The sequence below is a fragment of the Apteryx rowi genome, unplaced genomic scaffold, assembly GCF_003343035.1.
Source record: "Apteryx rowi isolate R43461 unplaced genomic scaffold, aptRow1 scaffold_379, whole genome shotgun sequence".
In the NCBI taxonomy this organism is placed as follows: Eukaryota; Metazoa; Chordata; class Aves; order Apterygiformes; family Apterygidae; genus Apteryx; species Apteryx rowi.
This window is the reverse complement of record NW_020450296.1, coordinates 18343-29992: the sequence shown is the minus strand read 5'-3', so window position 1 is coordinate 29992 and position 11650 is coordinate 18343. Positions and strand designations below refer to the sequence as shown.

General features: G+C 62.3%; 2 protein-coding genes across 4 annotated transcripts in view; both read left to right on the top strand.

The window, feature by feature from the left end:
• Nucleotides 1-3395, top strand: part of SSR2 (signal sequence receptor subunit 2) — a 7047-nt gene extending 3652 nt beyond the window's left edge. For all 3 annotated transcript variants that reach the window (XM_026073811.1, XM_026073810.1, XM_026073812.1), the window contains 5 exons: nt 835-989; nt 1906-2004; nt 2375-2483; nt 2665-2742; nt 3073-3395. In XM_026073811.1, the coding sequence (XP_025929596.1) occupies nt 835-989; nt 1906-2004; nt 2375-2483; nt 2665-2742; nt 3073-3183 (552 nt within the window). In that variant the 3' untranslated portion in view covers nt 3184-3395. The remainder of the gene's footprint in view (nt 1-834; nt 990-1905; nt 2005-2374; nt 2484-2664; nt 2743-3072) is intronic.
• Nucleotides 3396-8528: 5133 nt separating this feature from the next.
• Nucleotides 8529-11650, top strand: part of ARHGEF2 (Rho/Rac guanine nucleotide exchange factor 2) — a 20350-nt gene continuing 17228 nt past the window's right edge. The window contains exons 1-5 of the mRNA XM_026073804.1: nt 8529-8828; nt 8993-9155; nt 9307-9415; nt 9663-9702; nt 10280-10400. Of these exons, the coding sequence (XP_025929589.1) occupies nt 8533-8828; nt 8993-9155; nt 9307-9415; nt 9663-9702; nt 10280-10400 (729 nt within the window). The 5' untranslated portion in view covers nt 8529-8532. The remainder of the gene's footprint in view (nt 8829-8992; nt 9156-9306; nt 9416-9662; nt 9703-10279; nt 10401-11650) is intronic.

Sequence of the window (11650 nt, the reverse complement as noted above, 5' to 3'; positions counted from 1 at the left end):
GGTGGGGGGGGTGCACAGAGAGGGAAGGAGTTGGGGGGAGTGTCTCTGGAAGCAGGGAACTGTATGGGAGAGCCTGGGGGCCAGAGGGGCCCTCAAGGGGTGAGGGAGTCCTTGTAGGGAGGTGGCAGGCTGTTAGGTGTCTGGGGGTGAGGGTCTGGGTGCTGCTGGGTTTCAGTGGCTGGGGGGAGGGGGGGGGGGAATGTAGAAAGGGAAGCCGGGGGATATTGAAGGAAAAGAAGGATCCCCTGGCACAGAGAGCAGCAGCTCTGACATGTCAGCAGCTTTTGCATAGAAAAGAGCTAACAAGTCCCCTTCTGGGTAACACGTGTAATCACTGTGTGGTTTCCTTGTGCTGGCTGCAGGGCAGCTCCAGAGATGCCGGGCTCAGGGAAACAGGGACACGTGGCCTGAGGCAGGGAGTTCTGGGGAGCGAAAGGCCGCTGGAGGGAGTCGGTAGTAGCTGCTGGCTGGGAATAAGAGTAACATAGGTTGGAAATGAGCTAGCACTCCGAGAGGAACAGGGAACTTGGTGGGGAGAAGAACCAGGTCTCTTGTAAGAGCTGGCACAGACAGTGGTAGAAAGCTGCTACACCTCACTGTGCCTTGTTAATTTTTTTTATCAGTCATGATAGATGGTTTCTTGGACATAGATAGTTAACTGTTAACTTTCAGAGCAACATTTTGACAGTTATTGGAAGAGGCTTTGTGGTCTGAGACCTTTGCAAATTCCTGCCGTGTGATAAAGGGGAAGAGATGTGTTGGGGCCTTGAAAAGGGAGAAAGCATCTCTTTGCAATGAAATTATCGAAGACATCTCGTTTTCTTTTACTTCTAGATGAAGCTCCTGGTTCTTGCGTTGTTTGCCCTGTTTTACGTGGCCCGCTGTGAGGAAGGGGCCAGGCTACTGGCCTCCAAATCTCTATTAAACAGATATGCTGTGGAGGGCAAGGACTTAACTCTGCAGTACAACATCTACAACGTCGGCTCCAGGTAAGCCGGGTCCGCGCTTCTGATGGCGGAGGGGGCAAACGTTGTGTGCGGGGGCAGGATAGGGTGAGGGGAGATGCCTAGAGGAGAAGCCTTTGGCGTGTCCTGCTGTAGGGCTGGGGGTGTGAGATGTGCTCTGAAGATGTTGACCTGGTGAGACACTGGCTCAAGTTCCTGTTCTAGAAGTGTGTTTGCTTTCTCCCCTCTTTGAGCTCATCGGAGTCAGCTATGAAACTCCTTTGAGCCTCTTCCTTCATGCCTGCTCCTTGGGAGTGTGGTGCTGGCCATGAGGGGCTTTCCTAGTAGGGAAGATGAAGGTTACAGGTGACCTTTTTGGAAGGGCATATGATTTTGGGGGGTTTTGAAGGGGGAACAGTGGGTCCCTACATGTGTGAGGAGCAAATCGGTGTTCAGTGAACTGCTTGAGGCTGTTCCGAGGCTCATTCAGGACGTGCTGTTGCCGTTGCTCCCCCTAACTCTGAGCTCGCACCACCAGCGCTTGAAGGTCTGACCCTACGATTTGCCTTTTCCTTCCTGTCCCATTGTCCTGCTTTCGCTGTTTCCGCTTTCACCTCTTGGCTGCTCTAGCTCTCGGTCCAGCATGGTGCAGTTACGCTCCTGAGTATGCACACTCGCTTTCTTGGCTTCGAGCTTTTTTCCACATCCAACTCCTTGCTGCTTTTGCAGCTTCTCTGAGCTTTGCCTTCCTCCTTTGTCAGACCCTGCCTGCTCTGCAGTCTCCTTTTAATACACTTTGTTTCTCCTCCCCATCTTTTCTTGGTGTCTTTTTACGTTCCAAAAGTCAGTTCTAGCCACTGAATTGCCAATATGGAGCTGCCTTCCCTCTGTGCTGCGGTCCCCAAAGAGCAGAGTACCGGGTCTAGGACTCTCTTCTGATCCCGTTCTTTGTTGCATTTAGTGCTGCTTTAGATGTGGAGCTGTCGGATGATTCTTTTCCCCCGGAGGATTTTGGCATCGTCTCTGGGATGCTCAACGTCAAGTGGGACAGGATTGCTCCGTATCTTTTCATGTTTTGAAATTATCTCCCCTCCCAACACTTGTTTTATCCCTAAACAACCCAGAGCTCACTTATCTTCATTCCTTGTCATGGAAATTCCAGCTCGCTGTACCCTGGCCAAGGTGTTGGGTGCAAACCTCTGTTTTCCTTGAAGGTGGTGTGTAAAAAAAATTCCTTGTAAATAGTGTCAGATCACTGCAGTTCATATGACTGGGAAGGAGGAGTGGATGGATCTGGATATCTGTAACTGCAGGGGACTCGGATCTGTCAGCCGGACTGACTTTACCCCCTGTTGAGTTTTGTGTTTTACCTATCTTCTTACTTTCCGTGCTTTGAAATGCAACTATTTTCCTTAACTAACGGATCTCAGAGCTAGTAACGTGTCCCACACCGTGGTTCTGCGGCCTCTCAAAGCTGGCTACTTCAACTTCACTTCTGCTACCATCACGTACCTGGCACAGGAGGGTGGACAGGTGGTGGTGAGTGACTTTACCTGATTGTCCATGGGATCCTAGCCCAAACCGAACAGCAGATGTGCCTGACCGTGATCGCCGAGCTGCTTGTTTGGGGGTGACGCGTGTCCCTGCAATCTTAGACAACCCGTTCTGTGCTGCCACAAGGAAAGGTGGCAAATACTAACTTTCCCCCCACCTTTTTCAGGTTGGTTTCACTAGCGCTCCAGGGCAAGGAGGAATTCTGGCTCAGCGTGAGTTTGACAGGAGGTTCTCTCCTCATTTTGTAAGTATCTCCTGATTGATAATTCATTTGTCTGYGTGCTGTGCTGGCGTGACTGTGTACCCCAGCACAGGGGGGGTGTCGTGCCGGTTTGTGGTATGTCTGCTTGGCACTACAGTCACCTGGAAAATGCTCAGCGGGGATTGTGGTTAATTGGCATCAGCTGTCCAGAAGAGAATATCGCAAAGAGCAAACAGGTTTCATYATAGCCGGCTCTGAGAAAGAGCTGGCGCTGTGGGATTTAGGACAGAAGCTTTGAGGGCGGAAGATCTGATGGTTATAATGCTCAGCTCTGATTTGTTTTGACTCCTTTCTAATGGTTTCTCCTTCTAGCTGGACTGGGCAGCTTTTGGCGTGATGACCCTGCCCTCCATCGGCATCCCGCTGCTGCTGTGGTACTCGAGCAAGAGGAAGTACGACACCCCCAAGACCAAAAAGAACTGAGCGAAGCCGAATGCCACCAGCACCCCGGAGCTCAGGAGAGAACAAACATTCGYGTGCCGAGAACAGCAGGTGTGTTTGGATCAGCAACAACCAACCCTTTAAAGCACCAGCTGGCCTAAGCTTTGCCCCGTCAGCGCCGGGGCGTCACCGATCATTTCAATGGCAGTGATGCGTTGCCTTCTCCCTTTAAAAAAAAAAAAAAAAAAAAAAAACACAACACAAACAAACAAAAACCCACAACCAAATCCCCTTGTCTGCATATCCGGAGCAGAGAGTCGCCTTGCTCTGGTGCAGATAAGTGCCGATGCAGCTGTGATAAGAATGTGTTAACACGTAGAGGAGCTTGTTTGTGGGGGTGCAGCTCTGCAGCATTTCTGGCATCTCTGCTGCCTTTCAGCTGAGTGGATCTCAGCCTGCCGCAGTCTTCTTGGACCCCCTAGATTTTGCGCCAGCGTTGGATCCCTCCTCTTCCAAGTGCTGCACGCTGCCCACCTTGCAGAAACGCTTGTGGGAAGAAGCTCCGTCTAGTGACGGTGACARACGTCCTTTCCGCAGAGGCTCGTTGGAGCTGCTGCTTTGCTAGATGGGGYGCGGGAGGCCCGCAGCGATGCTTGTTCTCTAGGAAGCCCCGTTGTATTTCAGTGAGCGGTTCATTGCCGTGTTTCTGTGTTTTCTGGTCGCTCTGTTGAGGGTCGAGGTGTGTCGAGGTACTGAGGGTTTTGTAATAAAATGAACACCACAAAACAAGGCTGCCTTTCTTTCCTCAGGAGGGCCTGGAGGCAGGCGGCTGCCTCCGGAAGCAGCTAATGRGCCTACTGTGTGTTTGTAGCCCCTCTGGTCGAGCTTAAAAATATCCCAAGACTTTTCCGTGGCGCTCTCCTTGCCCCTCCCCTGCTCTTGCAGGTGTAGCTGTGAAACCCCTGTCGGTAAAACAGCTGGAAGGGCGAGAGCAGGGTGAACATGTGGACAGCAGAAGTCGCTTTTTCAGGTTGGTTTCTCTGGTCCCTGAAGGACTGGTGACTCGCACCGCTGTGCGGGGGGAAGCGACTCGCTCTTGTGCAGCTCGCCCGATCCGTTCCTGTTTTGGTGGCCCTAGGATAAGACTTCCCTCCACAGCTGTAAATGAGACGTGTTGTGGCTGTGTGCTGGGCGTTGATTTGTGCTTCCTTTTCCTCTGGAGGAGGGGATGGCACAGCGATAAGTTGCCTCGGGGGACCCGCAGCAGGTGAGAGGTGGCTGATTTCTGCCCTGAGCTTTGGGCAGCAGCTCTGCGGCGGTTCGCCAGCCCCAGCGGAGGCGCGCGGGGCTCCCGCGGTGCCGCTCTGGCCGGGCGTTGGAGCCCGCTCACCAGCGCGGCGGTGGCAGCCGAGAAATCTGTGTTGGTGGATCGAAATCCCAGGCCGTGCTGGAGCGAACACTGTGCCTTTGTTCCCAGAACAATGTTTCCAAGCTGGGATTCCTCACCCCCTCGTCCCAACCTTCGCTGCCACCGGTTGCACCCTTTGTTTTGCCTGCCGGGCGTTGCAACCGGCGGGATTAGGGAGACGGTCGCCGTTTGACGCTGAACAAGGCGCGCTCTGAAGGGTGCGAGCGAGGAGGGCTCGGGGGGCTGCGCTAACGGGTCCGGCTGGCAGCCCGCTTCCCCGTGCRGGGCTGCCTCTCCCGCGGACGTGCCCGGCAGCGGCGTTTTCCTCGCAAGGCTGAGGTAAGGCCGCTCTCACTGGAAAAAACAGACTCTGCCTGTTTTGGCGGTTGTCCCTGCTGTGCCCCGGGGATCCGCAGCGGGACAGACCGGAGGCAAGGAAGGGCGAAGGTAACTAATGCGTCTTGCCTAAGCTGCTCCTCTGGGCTGTGGTTTTTGATGTGGGAGACCGATTTAAACGTAGGAGTTATCTAGTATCCCTAATAATATCGACGTTTTTTGGTCTTTGGGTCATGCTAACACTAGAAACCCTGGTTGTGGAGCCATAGTTGTGAACCAGCCCCTTAATGTTTGCCGGGGGGAGCTGCAAGGAGCCCCCTCCCCGGTCCATCCTCGTCCTGGCTCCCTGAAGTTCCAGAAAGCCTCCAGAAATATTTGCAGGAATCTCATATTTTGCTGTCCCCAGGCTATCCCGGGTCCTCCTTACCCGCAAAACCGGTGCGTGATTGGTTTTGCTCAGTTGCTTGAAATTTAGGAGCCGAAACAGCTGCTGAGCTCCCGTGTAACCTCTGTGTGTGCGAGCTGTGGCCATCCTCATCCGTGACCGGGAACAAGGCTCTGGGACGTCTGCTGGGGCTCTCGGAAAAACCTTGGAGTTTGTTCTCCGGCCCGTCAGCCGCGGTTTATCTCCCTGCGGGGCAGGGCGCAGCCGGGCCCTGCCGGCTCCGGGCCCAATCCTGCAGGTGCACCTCACCTCCTGGCACCGTGCTCCTGCTGCACAAAGGTCCCGGTGCCACCCGTTTATTTAAAACAAACACTCTCRTCGCCTTTTTCCGAGGGATACGGGGCAGGGAGACGGTGCCCGGCCCGTGCGTGGGGTGAGAGAGGGTTTTTTTTTTCTGCTGAACTGGTGCTTCATGTGACAGCAGACCCGGCTTTTTTCCTCGGGCTGCCAAATCCCTCCTGGATCCGGAGGGGCCAGGTTGGCTCAGCGCCCGGCRAGGTGCATGCTCTGTCCCCGAGCAGCGGAAGGGTTAACGTGGCCCCGGAGCCGATTTAGAGGGTTTGACCCTCCGCCTCGGGGCGGCCCCGCTCCTGCCTGCGGTGACGGTTTCTTAATAACTCCCGGTCCTGGGCGTTTTGGGCTGCTGGGAGCCAGAACGGGGCAACCGCAGCCCCCGGACGCGGGAACCTGATGGAGCAGGAAGAAACGAGGGCTGCTCGGTGCCCCGTGCAGAGCCACGGCTGATGGGTAAGGAAGGAGCAAAACCGGGGGGGGAAAGGCCCAATTTGGGGCGCCCCGCGAGGATGGAGGAGTGTGGTTGCCTTCCTCCGGGCGTGGAGGATCCCGGCTGTGCAGGGCAAAGGGTTAACAGGCAAAAGGAGCTGATTTGCCAAGTGGTTCCTGGTTTATTTTGTGCTGTAGAAGAGGCCAGGGTGGAGGGGGAGGAGAGTGCCAGGAGTTCGGAGCGGGGCCRGTACCCCGCCGGCATCGGGCATCGCGCTGCCGGCACCAGGGTCCCGCGGGGCCGGGCCGCTCCGGTGGCAGCAGGTAGGGATCGCGGGGCGAGCGGCTCCGTGGGTGCCCCGACGGGTGAGCCGAGCTGTGCCAGGCTCTGGCTGGGAGCACCCACTGCTGCCGGTCCCCTCCGTGCCCCCCCCGGGCCACGTGGGAGCCCAGGAGCAAAGGGGCCGGACGCCTGGGTCCCTCCGGCACCCGGTGTGAAATTGCTGCAATGCCTCCAGCCGCTCACTCCGGCTCCATTCCTTGGTTTCCCCGTCCGTGAGGCAGCGCCAGGTGTTTGGGGCTGTTTCTGGTCCCCGGCAATGGGGTTCCAGCAGCGGGGTCGGAAGAGCCCGGTCTGGTCCCACAACCCACCCCAGATCCCATCCTATATGTGTGTGTGATGAGCGTGGCAGTGCTCAGCACTGAGCCAAAGAGCTGGCTTGGAGCGGGGTGGTGACGGGGGGGGGGACATGTCTGCCCAAAAGCCCTTCTCCCGGTGCCCGTCACCTTCGCCTCCCGGCGCGGCGCGAGCCCTCCGCCGTCCTCCGCCCCATYACGCGGGAGCGGGAGCGAACAAAGCCGCTGGCGGCGGCCGGCCGGCCGGCTCGCGCGGGTAACGTGATCCCCCAGCCCGCTCGCCGCTCTCCAGCTGCTGCGCGCCGACATTTTTTTGGGGGCTGGAAATGCAAACGGGGGCTTTAGGGACCGCTCGGCCCTGGCTTTGTAGCGCTGGGGGGAGGCTGGCGACTCCTGTCCGTGCCCGGAGGAGCCCCTGCCGATGGATCCGGCGGGCGGCCAGGCACCGGACGGGTACCGGCCGCAGCGTCCTGCCGGGAGAGCTGTGCCGCCCTCGCTGCCCGTGTCCCGGGAGGCCGAAGGGGTTGGTTTGACTCGTTGGGGCAAAACGGGATGGATTTGGGGCAAATGGGGCTGCCAGCGGTGGCATGGGGCGTGCGGGAGCACCGGAGCCGGGCGCGAAGCCGGGGCTGTTGCAACGGGGTCTGTGCATCCCCTTCCCAGTGTCGTGGTGGCCGGAGCGGAGGATGAGGAGGCTGAGGAAGGTGCAGAGGGGTGAGATGCTAGTGCCGGGCTGTGCTCCGAGCTTCCCGGCCCTTTTCTCACCGCAAAACGGGAAGTTCCTGGCCGCGCTGGCATTTTTTTTCCTAGGCGCCGGCCCCTCCGCGCCGCCGGCGAGCCGGCCGTGTGTGCCTTTGGGGAGAGTCGGGCTTTATCGCTGGAGGAAGTGGAAGCGAGCGCCGGACACACCTGGCTGCATCCGGGTCCCTCCGAGGACACGTGGGGCGGGGGGCACCCTCTGCTTGGGTAGACCTGCTCTCCCTAGCTGTGTCCTCCCCCTTCCCAAAATGTTATGGGTGGGGGGTGCTCCGGCGACCCCCAGCCCTTCCTCGCTTGCCCTCTTCATCATCATCCCCTTTCTTCATCCTCCCCTGCACTTTGTCCCTATGCGCTTTCTCGCTGTCTTATTACCACCTCCGGATTTACGGGAAGAGCGGTGGCTCATCCCGGTCCAGCCCGGTGCAGCTCAGGGCAGCGCCTGGACCAGCGGGGAGGAAAGTTTTCATCAGCTGACTGTGCCGGGAGCACAAAAACAGGAAAGCGGCTGAGCTCATCCCATTTCCCTGCCTGTCCGAGCCGGGGCCGCGGAGGTCCGGCCGTGGGAACGGGCCCCCGCGCGGCACCCGCCGAGCGCAGCGGTGAGTCGGGGCGGGAGCCGCTCGGGCTCYGGCTGCCTCGTGGCTGCACTTCCCAGGGAAACGGGGGAATCGGGGCAGGCTGYGGCTGAGAGCGCTCGCATGCCGAATTCCTGGGGGGTTAATGAGTAACTCGCGGGGGGCCAGGCTCGGCCGCTGGCGCCGGTGCTTGGGCGCCTTCCCGCGAGCCGCCGGCGGCACCGGGGCAAATAGGGCTGGGGGCGGCTGCTCAGCCCCCCCCGGCGATGTTTGCACAGGGCTCGGGGCCGGCTCCAGCCCTTCCCATGCCGGCCAGATCGGCCCCACGCGCTTTCCGGGGGCCCCCGGAGCTCGGCTGAGGCCGCCCCAACTCGTTCCATGCACCGCGGCGGTGGGCTGAGCCAGGGGGCCCGGCGGGAGCCTCCGTCCCCGCTGCCTGGCGGGTCCCGCGCCGCCTGTCCCCGACGCCTCCACCCTTCCCTCCCGCAGCGTCCGGCTCCGAGAGCGGCATGAACGGCGCCGGCGTCTTCCTGGGCCCCTGCGAAGGTGCCCTCTGCGGCGTCCCCGGCCAGAAACGCCGCCGCGTGTCGGCCGCGGAGCCCGTCCGCACTCCCAGCCCYGGCGCCCAGGCCCCCTGGGAGGAGGAGGAGGAGGAGGAAGATGAGGACGAAGATCGCTTCCGAGGGGTGCCGCTCCGGCGGACCTGCGTGCTCCGGACCTCCATGCGCTCCCGGGATGCTTTCCGCCGGCACAGCTGGGAGCCGGGCAAGGAGCTGCGCGGGGAACCCGGCTACGAGCAGCTCAGGTAGCCCCCTGCCCCGCGGCCGTCCCCGTCCCCATCCCGCCCTCCGGAGCATCCCTGTGCCGAGCATCCTTCGCTTCCGAGCAGGGCGGCTCCTTCCAGCCGCCCGAGCTCCGGCGCGAGGTCCCGGCTCGGTGACCCCCCCCCCCGCCTTGTCCCCACCGCAGCGCCTGCCTCAAAGGGCTGAGTCCCGACAACTTCGACGCCGGCGCGGAGGGGCTGGCGCGGCCCCGGCGGGACCCCCGGCGCCTGCCCCTGCTCCACAGCCACGACGACCTGGAGTCGCTGCTCTCGCAGGACGAGGACGAGGACGACGGGAAGCCGGAGCAGGTAGGAGCAGGGGGGGGGACCCGGGGTGTGCGGTGGGCAGTGACCCTCCGCGAGCAGCTCCGTTTCGGGGAAGGGGCGGCAGCGGCCGGCGGCGACCCCCCCGGTCCGTCGTCCCCCCAATCCCGCGCTGATTCCCTGGCTCCGCTCGCAGGAGGGTGCGAAGCGGCTGCAGGCGTTTCGGGCCGGGCAGAGCCCCGGTGGCTGTGGCCTCTCCAAATCCATGTCGCTGAGCGGCATCGACAGCTTCCCAGATGCGGACGGTGAGTAGGGATGCCTCCGGAGCCGGGATGCATCGGCTGTGCAAAACCTCCCTAATAACCAGCCCGAATCGAGGGGGCTGCCAAAAAGTTAATTATTTCTCATCCCCCCCTCGCGTTCCCCCTAAATCGGAGCCTTCCACAAAGGATGCGGGTGCTCCAAGAAAAAGCCGCGGCTCTTCCCGCTGCCGGCTTCGTGCTCCGGGCGCCCGCGGCCTCCCGCTTCACTCGCTCCGTGTTTCCTTTGCAGAAATTTCCCTCTTCGCCTCCCAGCTGAGCCTGGCCAACGGGTGAGTGGGCCGGGGGGGCCGCGGGCCGGGCCGAGGCGGCACCTCGGATGCCCCCGGGTCCTCGAGCGCCTCGACGAGCCGCCCCGTGCCTCGGTTTCCCCGGGAGCCAGCCCTCTCCGCCGGGCACAGCGAGGGGGCCCAGGCGTCCGGGCGGCCGCCGGGTCAAGCCGCCGCCGTTTGCCACCTCCTCGCGAGGTGGCTGAGACCCGACGCACTTCACTCACTCCTGCCCGGCGGCACTTGGCCCCCGGCGCCTGTCACAGCTCATTCCCGTCCTCATTAGGGCAACGAGCCCGGCTCGTTAGCGCAGGGATCGCAGGGTGCCGGCACGGAGGAGGCCAGCCGGGAAGCACCTCCGGGGAGGGGGGGTCCCTGCCGCGGAGCTGGCCCCGAATTCCTGCCGGAGGCATCGGGGTTGGAAAAGGGGCGTCCTCGCCGCCGGGAGGCCACGGGAACGGGCGCCGCCGGCCGCGGGCGAACAGAAAGGGCTCTGTGCGGCGGCCCAGCTGCTCCGGGCGGCCGCGGCCGCTCGCTCCTCCCTGCTTCCCGGCCGCCTCTGATCCACCGTCTCCCGCAGCTTCAGCGCCGGGAGCTGCGGGCAGCTGGCGGCCACGGGCGAGCCGGGGAGCCTGCGCCGGGACGAGACCCGCCTGGGCCGGACCCTCAGCTTCATCAGGAGGATGACGGGGAAGTCCAAGGTAGGAGGAGGGCGGATTCGGGGCGGGATGCGTCCGCGGTCCTCGCGCGGGGTGGGGGGGGTGTTGGGGTCCCTTTGCTTCCCGAAACGCGGTGTCGCCGTTGCAGCCTTCGTTCCCCTGCCGGCCCGTAGCCGTGCCTCAGTTTCCCTCTCCCGGCCAGCATTATTGCCGGCTGTTTTCCATCCTTTGCAATGTAGAGAGGAAAAACTTGGATGTGCAGGGTCCTTTGGGAATGCGCCATGGGCAGGCGCCGGCTTCGTCCCCCTGCAGCTGGCTCCCCGTGGGACCCCTCCGCGCTCGGAGAGTTTCTGGGATTTCTCAGCTCCCCCTTTTCCAAAGCAAATCTGCCTGGAGTGAAGTCATTTCCCCGGGATGCAGGCGGCAGGCACCGATGGCATCTCTGCTCTGACCGGCCGCGGAGCTGGGGCAGCCTGGAAAAGGGGGGGGGGGGGCTCTGCCCTTGCAGGGATTTGCAGCGATCCCGAGCGACTCCCGCCGTCCCTCGGGCRTGTGGCGGGAGGGATGCTCAGGGACGCCATCCGGGCGGCCGCGGCCGTCCCCTCCGAGGCCGCGGGGCGGAGACGGTCCCGGGCGCCGGGCCCACGCGGCGGCCGCGGAAGTGAGGCTTTTCCTGCCGCGGGAGGGCCCGTTTGCGCCGCGAGCTCGCCGCCCGCGCGCCCTCCCCCGGGCTCGCTGGCTCGGCGGAGCTGTTTCCCGGAGCGATCCGCGCGTTCAGGCCCTCTTCCTGCAGCCGCCTTGCGGCAACGCGGGCTCCCGTTGCTCTTGACCCGAAGCCCCGCGTGCCCACCCATCGCGTGCCCCCGTGCCTCAGTTTTCCCCACCTCTAGTATGGGCACAGCCGGGTCCCTGCGGCCAAACGGCAGCGAATCCCCCTTCGTTGGGAACCCGGGCTTGGAGGGGAGGTGCCGAGGGGTCGCTTTTCCCTGGGGCAGCTCCATCCTTAGGTTTTGGGGCTGTTTGGGGGAAGCGTGGGGCAGAGGAGCACTGCCGGCCGGGGGTCCCCACCRGAAGCCCCCCGGGGGTCCCATGGGAGCGGGGCACAGATCCCTGCGGAGCCCGGGCCGCCGTCTCCGTCCTTCACCTCYGGGAGAGGTGGAGCCCGGAGATGCCCGAAACAAGGGCCGAATTGTTATCCGGGATGGCGGGCACCGGCGTCGCCTTCGTTTCCGCTCCGGAGCAGAGCCGAAACGGGGCTCAGCCGGGATGGGGCAACACCGGCAGGATGCACG